Here is a 12,481-nt window from a genome sequence, read left to right as displayed (position 1 = left end):
AAATGCTGCACTAAGCTTAACCATCTGGGGCCAGTTAGTTTAGCTGGGCAGAGCACGGTGCTAATGAGGTCAAGGTCACAGGATTGATCCACATACAGCCTAATTGGCTTTGCTCCATTTCACGGCCATAGACCATACCCTGACCCCAGACAGCCATCTTGCATATGTGCCCTAGTTGTTTACATGAGGAGCTTTCTGTGCTAGTCACACACTGCACTGCAACTCAAAAAGCAAATGTTCTCTGGTAATAGGTCATTGACATCATAATCATATTTGAGGACAAGGGGGACCACAGACCTTCAATAGGGATGATGGCTAATTTGTAAATATTTGCAAAGAATAATGTATAGCCATTCTTTCTTTCCTACCTTATAGCTTTTCAGAAGCTTCTATTGGTATATCATCCTAGATTTTCTCCCTCTAGCTCACAAGTTTAATTAGAAAGCCTTATATTTTAGTCTTACAGTCAGCTAATGAAATTCAATGGTGAACTTCTCATAATAACTAAATCCAGGATTCACTATAGGTTAGGCACTTTGATACACATTAATTCTTTTCCAAAATTTGGGAACCTTGATCTATACATTTAAATTTATTTTTTTAACATTTATTTATTATTGAGAGACAGAGAGAGAGCATGAGCATGGGAGGGGCAGAGAAGGGGGGAGACACAGAATCTGAAGCAGGCTTCAGGCTCTGAGCTGTCAACACAGAGTCCGACGTGGGGCTCGAACCCAGGGACTGCAAGATCATGACCTGAACCGAAGTCGGACACCCAACCAACTGAGCCTCCTGGGTGCCCTGATACATTTCAATCTAAACCATTAATTCCCTTCTTAATAACAATGACTTATGGCTGCCTTGTATTTATAAATGGTTGGAGAGTACCTTGCCAGGGATGGAAAGAAAAGTCCTCTCACATGTTATCTGAGGTAAGAAAATGTGGTTCCTCTAAGTCATCTAGAGAGGCTTACGTTGCAAAAGATGAATGTTTTTCTTCATGACTTCAAGAAAAAGGGTTAGATGGTCTTAAATTCAATACCTGTTTTGTCTGGAACATTTATATGACCTTGAGTGGAGAAGTTACCCATCCTTTACCAATAAATACTCAAGTTCTAAAGTGAATGAATTTGGAGAAGTTATTTAACCTTATTACCTATAAAACAAAGAAAAGGGACTATCTAGTCTCTAAGGTATCCTCTTGGTTTAAAATTCTATGACAACATGTGAATTCTCTTCCTAAAAACTTACCAAAAGTTGCTTTTTCTTTTGCCGGTATTTTAGCACAGAATATCAAGTGAAGTCATAACACCCTAGGGAAAAATTAATCTTTCATGTTCAGAAAATGAGATGTGTTTGGTTTTAATTTTATGGGTACGTTTAGGCCAATTCTTGTGTCTTCCAAACCCATTAATCCCTACAAGAACCTCTGTCCATGGTGCTGATTATACAGATTCCATTGGTACATTCAAAGATTGAGGGCTCTGTAGACTGCAGTAGCTCTGAATCAACAGGATTACAGTTTAAGGTGTCAGAAGAAGTGGATGGTGACTAAGATCTTCTGAGCATGAAAAAGAACAGAGAGTCATACAAAACGAATGTAACTAAGAAAATGGAAACTGAGATTAACATTGAAAGGGACACTACAAAGGAAGGAAAATGGAGTGAAAAGGAAGAAACTGACTTGAGGAAAGGGGAGAAAGTGAAGAAAATTCACAGAGAGAAAGCTAGAGAGAAAGTCTGTTTCCGAGTTGTTCCAGAATTACTTGAGCAGAGTTACATGTAGCAATAGCAAAGGCTGAGGCAACCCACTACAGAAGCAATGAATAACATTTCTAAACCTAAACAAAGGGATATGACTAAAGAACAAACTGTATATGTATGTACTGGGAATATCTGGGTGCATCCAGGTATCAAGTGAATTTGTGAAGGCAGAGATGTGGGAAAGAAAACACTGCAGTACAAATCATGAAATGAGGTCACAGGAGAGCTGTGAAAAAGGTGTCGGGGTAAACTGAATTCACTGAAGTGCAAAAAACAAGGGAATGATATCAGAGACAAAAATGACTGGAAGACACATACTCAACAGTAGTAAGTGAAAACCTCAAATAAAACTAGAAAATCTTATAAACAAACAAAAAATGTAATATTTTCCCTTCTATCCAAACCAACCCCCTTGCCAAAAACTAAGAAGAATAAAGGGGTACCTGGGTGGTTCAGTTGGTTAAGGGTCTGAGGTCTTGATTTCGGCTCAGGTCATGATCTCACAATTTGTGAGTCTGAGCCCCTCATCAGTGCAGAGCCTGCTTGGGATTCTTTCTCTCTCTCTCTCTCTCTCTCTCTCTCTCTGCCCCTCCCCCACTTGCACATTTTCTCTCTCTGTATCTCTCTATCTCTATCTCCCTTTCAAAATAAACGAACTTTTTTTTAAAAAAGAAGAATAAAAACTTTTTCCTTGAATTGCTCTGTTTCCTTCTAAGCCATAACATCTCAAAATGTAGAACAGAAGTAGACTGAAAGCCAACTGACAAGAGATGGTATTGAAAATAATTTCCCTTCAAAGGTGTTTCTCCTAAAGTGCTTTTTAATGGTTTTGTTCATACTAAAACTTAGAGAAGGAAGAAGCTTCTTTTTTAAATTTTTTTTAACGTTTATTCATTTTTGAGAGACAGAGACAGAGCATGGTGGGGACGGGGCAGAGAGGGGGAGACACAGAATCTGAAACAGGCTCCAGGTTCTGAGCTGTCAGCACAGAGCCCGATGTGGGGCTCGAACTCACAGACCGTGAGATCATGACCTGAGCTGAAGTCGGACACTCAACTGACTGAGCCACCCAGGCGCCCCAAGAAGGAAGAAGCTTCTAAAGGAGAAACAAAATGAACAAGACTTAAGGTTCAGTTTGACCTCATGTTTTTGTGGTGTCTTGTTGAATTGGAAGGTTTCTCTATATGCATTCAAATATTCTTTTACTTTAAATGTCGATGTTCGCATGACAGCTTATGATCAGCTGGGTGGCTCTTTTTGGTCCCCAGGATGTGAGACTATGTAGACTGGCTTTGAAAATATGAAAGCAGCATAACTGTTTTAACTTTAATTAACTATTCCTATATACTCAAAAACTTTGTCTAAATTTATTTTTATTTAAATCATTTTGTTTTAATCCACGGGGCAAAAATTACAACCATTTCTTAACAGTGCAGAATTATAAATAGTTAAGAACATTGTTTTTAGAACCAGACAGATTTATGTGGAATTCTGGAGCTGCCCTTTACTACCCATGTGACCTTAGTCAAGTTAATTAACTTCTTTAAGCCTTTTAATCCCCATCCATGTATGGGATTATAATATGTCTAAATAACATAATATACGTTGAGTATCCAGCACAAAACAGATACCTAACTATGAAAAACTGAAAGATGCCAATGAAGGAATAAGCTTAATAAAAAGTGCTTATTTTAAGAGAAACTGTATTTTAAAAACTTATATCATTCGGGGCGCCTGGGTGGCTCAGTTGGTTGAGCGTCTGACTTCAGCTCAGGTCACAATCTCATGGTTCGTGAGTTCAAGCCCCGCATCGGGCTCTCTGCTCACGGCTCGGAGCCTGGAGCATGCTCCGGATTCTGTGTCCCTCTCTCTCTGCCCCTCCTCATGCTATGTCTCTCTCTCTCTCTCAAAAAATAAACATTAAAAAATAATAAAGAATTGTATAAAAATGGCTATCATTCTACACAAATAGTTTTGCAAAAGTTTCCACGGGGTCACCATTAAAGTTCTGTAATAATTTCAAGCCAACAATAAAACACATGGATCAATAAGCAGGGCTCAGACGTGTACCAAGCCCAGTTCTTACCAAAAAATTCTTACAAAAACATCTGGCTGTTTTAAATGCCTTAGAAAATGCAAGCTGTTGTTTGGGGAGCAAACTTTTTCTCTTGAAAACATTGGATGGTGACATAATACTTGCTTTGGAAATCTACTGTTTGGCCCTTAGGTACCACGGATCTCTGGTGTGAGCTGAAATACACTTGTAGGCAGAAAATGTTTGTGAGCATAGGGGTGATTCAGAGGTTAGAATGGCCCTCGGAGGAAAAGAGCAAAATCACAGTAAACACAAGATCACTTTACCAAGATGTCCACATGCAGAAAAGTGAGTACAAGTTGCTTTGGCTTCACCAATGCTACCTACCACAAATAACGGGAAAGAAAAATGTAATGGCTCCTACTTTTTTTCTCCATTCCTGGAAGCTGGTCGTGCAAAGGAACGTGTCCTTACCTGCCTGCTTTGGTGATGATCATCTCAGTTCCAATGTCATGGAACCGCTTCCATAGGTCAGCACATTGCAGCTCCACCTGAATCTCTTCCATGGAAGACATGGCGGCAGGCACAGGGCCTGCAGCACCAGGGCCCAGGTCAGTGTGAGTGTCAAAGGAGCAGGAAGTCCGCTCAGTGAGCACCTCAGAGTCTGAACCGGTGCTCTGCTCGGAATCTGCAAAATAAACAAGCAAGTCTTAGGTGAGAAACTTCAGAGCTACTCCCCGCCCATCACCCTAAAAGATGGGAGGTTGGATGGGGGGCATGGAGTGGGGGGGGGGGGGGGGGGGCCTGAACAAAAGGAGACTTAAAGCTGGGAAGCTCCAGAGCACAGCACTCGGCGTATTTTATTATTTTTTTTTATGGTTTGTTTTTGTGATTTACGACCATCTTTTAGGTTTCGTGTTTCCAACATGACATCTGGCATTTTAGTAAGTTTTAGCAACAGCTGAAGAAAACTAGTCCACAACAGGCAATGTAAAGAGTACCAATGACAGCATGGTGAAGGCACTGAAGCCAAACTGGGACAACGTAATACATAAATGCCAAATTAAAAAAAATAATAATAATAATTAGAGACCACACAGCTCCAAATCTAGACAATTTCACTTGGAGGGGGGTGTTCAATGCCAACAGTAACGTGTTCTTTAATTTCATACCACTCGGCATCATTGCCCACCAGTCAGTTATTTTTAAACACAGCATTTTTTCCTCTTATTTATATATCTTGGTCATCAAAAGTAAAAGTTTTTTGAGGCTTTTAGAAGCACTTGGTCATATATTTGAGTAAATGGTTTTTCCTAAGAGTCCAATCAGGCCATTTTGAATGAAAAATGAAAAAAAAAAAAAAAAAAAGTCTGTTGTAAGGCAAGGATATAAGCATATGGAAAAAGTTACCCAAGAAGGCGGTGGAAACAAAGGGAATAAATGAGTTCAGGAGACACCTTGATTGGTTTCTGAAGTATGAGCAGAGGGGAGGGGTGATCCAAACAGGAAGGTAGGATTGAGAGCAACCAAATAAAAAGCTGGCATGCTGTGCCAGATGGTCCTTTCTTCCTGTGTCTTCTGTACTCAACGAAGGGGCTGGGGGCGGGTGGGAGGGGGTGGGGGGGCATGAAGACTGATGGAGAAGGCTGGAGTCAGATTTACCAGGGAATTTCCTACAATTTTTAAAGCTTTAAAGGCCCAATGCCAAGAAGCTTGTCTCCTAAGACTTTCCAAACTCAGATGGTGCAATCTCCTTAGGTCAAATACTGCAAGCTAAGCCTGGGAACCTCTTTCTCCAACCCACCCTTACCATCTAGGATTCTGACTGCTTCCCCTGTAAATAAATACATACATGAGTAGAGGCCGGAAACAGCAGTGTCTTAGGCTGACAACTGACTGTTCATTGATGTCAAAGGTCAAGGCCTCCTGGGCATCAGTCCTCAACGTGAGCAGGATGAAGAAAGACGGGACAGAAAGTCAGACCATCTTGTGGCCATCCTCACTTACCCGTAGCAGGTTTCTAGGCCTGTGAAAACCCCTCCCACGAGACCTTCCCTTTTCTTTCCTTCTAGCCCTGGTGTGTTCCTCTCTCACACCCAGGCACCACTCCTGGCAAGAGTCTCCCACAGCACTGCTGGCACCCACAGGGAGCAAAGTGCCATTTCTCTCCATCCTCCTCAGTTCATCACCCTTCACTTCTGAAGACATTCAGGGAACTGCAGAACTGAACCAAGCTCTGGCCACAGGAAAGTCTGCCCCAAAACTAGTTTACCTCTCATCACTCACTAGTAAAGTCACCATCTTCACGAGAAGAGAGAGAAAAAAAAAAGTTTTATATCTAGGTTTTGTGTGCCTAAGCACATAATGTTATACTTGGAGCCACACAGGGGCTAATTTTGGTCCCCTTCAAGCACAGAAAAATGGAGCTTCTTGTCTAAGATGAGAGCCGCTGCTGAGTGACAAATCTCTGTCCCAGCCTGCTTCTATATGCCTTTCCGCTGCAGAGCCGTGGCATGGTCTCACACACGTGGCCACACACGGTAATTCAGATCCCCTGAGGCACGGATTCCCACATCCCACTGTTTCTGTGATAAGCCAAGAGCTCCTCACTTATCACAAGTATTGTGAACTTTAAAAAAACTTCTCAAAGCAAGAATTAAAAAACAAACAAAAAAAAGTCTTGTCCTACCTTTGGGAACAAAGGGGTATGAAATCCCCCTTACCACAATGTGCAAAAATTATGAAAAGGTGGGGAGGTTTTGGACGTGTGATTTCTCTAATGAGTGTTTAGGAAGAGGGAGGGGAGGGAAAAAGATCACTGCATTAAACGATAACTTTTTAATGACGACAATGGGGTCTGGGATTGGAATGGGGACTATGGCTGGAGAATTAGGAAACCAGAGATTCTGCTCTTATCTCCCTATGTCATCTGGAATAAAATGGGAGCTCAAAGTGTAACATTAAACGCACTAATGAGTCACCTTGAACAAGTCACTTAACTACAATGGACCTATTTCCTTATCATGTATTTAGAAGGACTGAGCTGAAAATTTCATAATCTCTTCACCCTCTAATGACTTAAAGAATGTCAGAATCTCTTCTAATGTAACTTTCAGTGATAACTCAGGCAACCTCAATTAGAAGCATAAAATGAAAACTGCTTGGGCAAGACAAGTGGAATGAGGAAAAAGGCTAGGGGCTCAGATTATCACAGAAGTTAAAAAATTCAGTGGGTACTCTGTTTATAGTTTCAATCAAATCAATCAATAAGCACCTATCAGCATGTGGCCCTATATGAGGTACCATGTAGATAATTTGAAACAGAATCCCAGACCTTGAGAAGTTTCCCAGTTAGTGTTGATTAATTATGTGTTTATTGGGTGCTTACTATGTGCCTGGCACTGTGCTAGATTCTGGAAAATACCAAAGTACGGAGTGGGGCTCCTCCTAAAGGTATTTACAGTACAAGTGGAAACTGAGCGCATTCACAAACAGAGACCAAGAGACCAAGAGACCAAGGTAGTATTTACCACCACGCAGTTTTCCACACCATTACGTACTGCTTTGATGTCTCCTAGGAATCCAGAAAAGAGAGGGATTTGCTAGGGCTAGAACAGCCCTGGGAAACTCATGCTTACTAGAAAAGAAATGGACAAGATGTGGAGGCATAGGCAGTATATGCCCATGAGGAGCATTTTCAGATACATTTATTTGTTTCCTGGAAATACTTTGTGTTCCTGAATTCTCACTCACTCACAAAATAGAGCCCAAGTGACTTTTATATACAGAATGGAGGCACCAGCTCACATTTTCAATAACATAAATTAAGCTACCCTATAATACTCTTAAAATAGGAAACTCAGAGTCAAGATCAACACCTTACGTAAAAATAAAATTTAATCCTTTGGAAAATACTTTGCTAAATCATAGCTATATAAAATCTTTAGGCTAACCAGATCAGTTATTTTAGCTATTAATCAGAATGTATACTCAAGTTAACTAAATCATGATTATAAGAAATGCAGAACAAGTTATTTCAATCAAATAGGGTCATGTATTCAAAAATACAATCAGAGGGGCGCCTGGGTGGCTCAGTCGGTTGGGCGTCCGACTTCAGCTCAGGTCACGATCTCGCGGTCAGTGAGTTCGAGCCCCGCGTCGGGCTCTGGGCTGATGGCTCAGAGCCTGGAGCCTCCTTCCGATTCTGTGTCTCCCTCTCTCTCTGCCCCTCCCCCGTTCATGCTCTGTCTCTCTCTGTCTCAAAAATAAATAAAATGTTTAAAAAAAAATTTTTTTTAAATACAATCAGAAAACACCTCTGTGTTTTCAAGCTTTTTTTTTTTTTTAATACTCGGCAATTTGTGACTTCCTGCCTTCAAAAAATAACCATTAGGAATGCATTTGCATGACCTGGAAAGACTTCTTGGCCGTCAGATGTTTGTTGTGAATAGTATTTTAACAAGGGAAGTTTCAGCCAATCAGGAACATAAATGATAATGTTATACCTGACTAAGGAAGTTAAAACACTCTTTGGGAAATCTCATGGAGCCAGTTACAAGTCACTGGAGAACATCATCTGATTCATATAGTCAAACTAACATTATCTATTATCATCCAAAAAATTCCCTGAAAAAGAGATTCTAACCATCAGCTCATAGTGTCACTTGCTTTCTCTCTCTGACCTGCTTCATGTTGATAAAATGGACATTGTAACACTAAGTTCTCATAACAAGTTGAGTTTAGGGAAACAAATCGCAAGAGGCTCTTGATAGAGAACGAACTGTGGGTTGAAAGAAGAAGGTGGGTGGGAGATGGGCTAGGTGGGTGATAGGTACTAAGGAGAGCACTTGTTGAATCACAGAATTCAACTCCTGAAACCAATACTGCACTGTATGTTAACTAACTAAAATTTAAATTAAAAAAATAAATAAATAAAAATAAAAGTTTTCAGAAAAGAAAGAAAGAAAAAGAAAATTGAGTTTAGCTTACAACAAGTTCAATTCTCAATTCATGCAAAATAATAGCAATAATAAAATAGTTTCTTAATTTACATTTTACACATTATTTAATACATCCTTCCATTTGATGAGGTAGAAATGGCTTATTCTTATGCCCATTATATAGATGGGGGAATTGAGACTAAGAAAAATTAAAATGAACATAGCCTAGAAAGGAGGTCTTCTGCCTTCTGATCCAATGACCAGTTCTCTCCCAAGATATTAGGTTCAACCCTGGCCAAAACAGCCAGTGATTCTGTAACAACCCTCAACTATTGTAACCATCCTTACAAATGAAATGGCTTAATATGTTTGATCCTAGTAAGTCACATGACTATTCTGACCCTCATATTCCTTAATCGTTTTAGCACAGCACATGCACATTTAATTAGAGGTGCTACAAAGTCCCTTTTAAGTCTAATGAATCATGGATGGATTAGTAGTGCAGCTTAAAGACCACCAGGTCAAACAACAGCAACTCAACCATGATAAGTTGAGTTGATTGACATATGTAGAAAATGCCTCACTCGTGTGCATTTTGACTTAATATCAAAACCAGACATTATTAAAACATATTTCACAATCTTCCAGGTGATTTTCATCTCCACTTAACTAATAATTTGGGGGAACAATTCATTAGTACAATGAACAGAGCACATTTATTCCTGGGGCTCCACTACTTACCATGAGTGGGGTCTTGGAAAGTCACTTCATTTCAGGGAGGCTCCGTTTCCTTATCTTTACTATTCACTTACCTTTATCTGTTACTATTTCCTTATTTTTACTATTAGGAGCTGGCGGGAGATACCCTCCTGCTTATAAAATTATATTTATATCCTTATTATAAAACCGAAATTAATGATTCTATTGATAACAATGCCAGTGACTTTGGACAGTGAGATGAATATAAGCCCACAAGAACTATCCCACCAAAGAGTTAACGGTCAACATCTATTGCACATTTACTATGCATCTGGTGCTCTGCTAAGACTTTATATAACAAATTTAATGAAACAAATCTAAAAGCTATTATTATTATCTCCATCTTATATATTATTGACACCAAAATCCAGATCACATCAGCTCTATTTTCTAAGGATTTCAGGCATATGAGTCTATGTTTAATTCTGCTTTTATTTCACCAAACATTTCTGCTTTGCATAGATCAGGTTATATATTAATGGACCAAGACAGATAAGCTCCGAAGGAGCTCACAATCTGATGCGAAGGACACACAAACTGTTAAAGACTGACTGATAGGCAGCCCAACAAATATGGGAGTAAGGAATCCAGGAGCTTTGAAAAGCAAGCAAATGGTTTATATACACAATGGAGTACTACGTGGCAATGAGAAAGAATGAAATATGGCCTTTTGTAGCAAAGTGGATGGAACTGGAGAGTGTGATGCTAAGTGAAATAAGCCACACAGAGAAAGACAGATACCGTATGTTTTCACTTTTATGTGGATCCTGAGAAACTTAACAGAAACCCATGGGGGGGGGGGGAAGGAAAAAAAAAAAAGAGGTTAGAGTGGGAGAGAGCCAAAGCATAAGAGACTCTTAAAAACTGAGGACAAACTGAGGGTTGATGGGGGGTGGGAGGGAGGCGAGGGTGGGTGATGGGTATTGAAGAGGGCATCTTTTGGGATGAGCACTGGGTGTTGTATGGAAACCAATTTGACAATAAATTTCACATATTAAAAAAAAAAGAAAAAAGAAAAAAGAAAACATACTTGTATCTCTAAAAAAAAAAAGAAAAGCAAGCAAGTCAATAATTTAGGATCAAAAAGACTTCACAAGGTGATATTTGAGAATAGACTTGAAATATAAGTTCAATATAAGCACACAAAGAAACCATGGAGATGGAATTTAAGGTAGGTGGAATAGGACGAGTAAGGACTTGTCATTTTTGGAGAATTACAAGCACACTGATATGGCCAGAGCTTAAAATACATACGAGAAGAGGGGAGGTGAGATAAGAGATAAAGGTGGAAAGTCAGGCTCAACTCAAACTCAAATAAATGACTATTTATTTAACATTTACTATGTGCCAGTCACTCTTCTAGATTCTTGACACATCAGGGGAAAAAATCTCTGGCCACACGGAGTTTATATTCCAGAAGAAACTTGGGTGTCATAATATGGAGCTTAGACTTTGTTTTCTTTATTCCAAAGTCTTCTTTCAAATGAAAGTGATGATATCTGTCTCCCCTTCCAGATTATGAATTCTACAAGCTGAGTTTAATGCTTTGCTACATCTTCTATATGAATGAGGTAGAATAGCCTGTTTTCATGGTGGAAGATGGGTCACAGAAGACTGCTGTAAGTCAGATAAGAGATCCAGAATGTTCTGAGATTAGATGTACAGTGCCACTTCCATAAGCCTGGACTTCAGCTATCATATTTTACTCCAAAGAAGAAAATAGTTTGAAACAAAGGAGAAAGACACAACCCAGATGATAATCAAACAATCATTTTTTTTCTGCCGATAAGTGGGACACGACTACATTGAGTGGTACATCCTATCTGATATTGGTGGGGCAGCCACTCCTTGGTCTATTCCTAAATCCTGAAGTCTCCAAAACCAAGATTCCCACAGCCATCCAAGGGCTCTCATTCATTCATACCAGGACAGGCAGCACTCACTGTACCATGCTCAAGTAAATTCTTATTTCTAGAGGACCTGTGCCGTTGAAGTTGGTTCTGCGATGTCAGATTTTATCAGGTAGCTTAGCAAAATCTGGTGACAAAATTTTTCACAGAGTAATTCTAAATATGGCAGAAGCAGAGCATTTGGCACTGACCCGAGTACGGACTGACCCCAAATTTGATACCCAGTCCAGAGCTTCAAGGGAATGAACTATAACCCAGGTTGGATTAAACTAAAATTATGATGATAGCAAACACTCAAACAAGCCTGTTAGATGACTTTAGTGATGGAATGAAGTCTCTGAGCTCTCCATGCCCTCCAAGTTCTATTTGGGAAAAGGAGGAGGTAACCTGAAGCCTGCGATTCCCATGCCAATAAGCCAATTAAGGAGACCAAAAGCACATTATCTCTCAGCTGCCTAAAGCACTCTCCACCTGACAACCAGCATCTCACCCAGTGGTACACAGAACCAGAGGCAAGGACCCAAAGTCATCCCTGAGAACTCAGTCTTTTAAAGAGGCTTTGCAAAGAAGTGGCAGCAGTAACTTTTATATTTATTTCTTTGATCAGACGAAGGCTCAATGTCATTAAAGGTTCAGCCTCTAATGCTCCAGCGTACTTTGAAGGTGGGCGCAAAAAGGGAAGAGGTTATAAGCACTACACTAGACACTTCGTATACATCATCCCATGCAATCTTCGTAGAAAACTCTATGAAGTAAGCAATACTGTTGCCACTTTACAAATGAGGAAACTGAGGCTTGGCAAGATTGAGAGACACACATTATATAATAGGTGTCATCGTGGGATTTGAGTTAGACTGACACTAGAGTTGACATTCTCTCCACCGTATAAGATTTCCCCATTTTCAGAATGAGGCCTACAGAGCTAGGTGCTGCTCACGCTGAACTTGGAAATGCGGAGCTAATGTTCAGGCTGCTCAGTCAGAAGACAAGTCTATGGAAACTAAGACATTGTCAGTTCTTTCGGGAGAGGAGAAAATTCAAGCCAAAGTCAGACAGGAATTTTCCTTTCTCAG

General features: G+C 40.0%; 1 protein-coding gene across 3 annotated transcripts in view; it reads right to left on the bottom strand.

Moving 5' to 3' along the window:
• Positions 1-12,481, bottom strand: part of TBX15 (T-box transcription factor 15) — a 104,267-nt gene that overhangs the window by 42,608 nt on the left and 49,178 nt on the right. For all 3 annotated transcript variants that reach the window (XM_060626737.3, XM_060626736.3, XM_060626738.3), the window contains exon 2: positions 4,274-4,487. In XM_060626737.3, the coding sequence (XP_060482720.1) occupies positions 4,274-4,487 (214 nt within the window). The remainder of the gene's footprint in view (positions 1-4,273; positions 4,488-12,481) is intronic.

Source organism: Panthera onca, chromosome C1, assembly GCF_046562875.1.
Source record: "Panthera onca isolate mPanOnc1 chromosome C1, mPanOnc1 haplotype 2, whole genome shotgun sequence".
Classification (NCBI taxonomy): domain Eukaryota; kingdom Metazoa; phylum Chordata; class Mammalia; order Carnivora; family Felidae; genus Panthera; species Panthera onca.
Note: the sequence above shows the minus strand (reverse complement) of the source record. Positions and strands in the feature narration are given on the sequence as shown.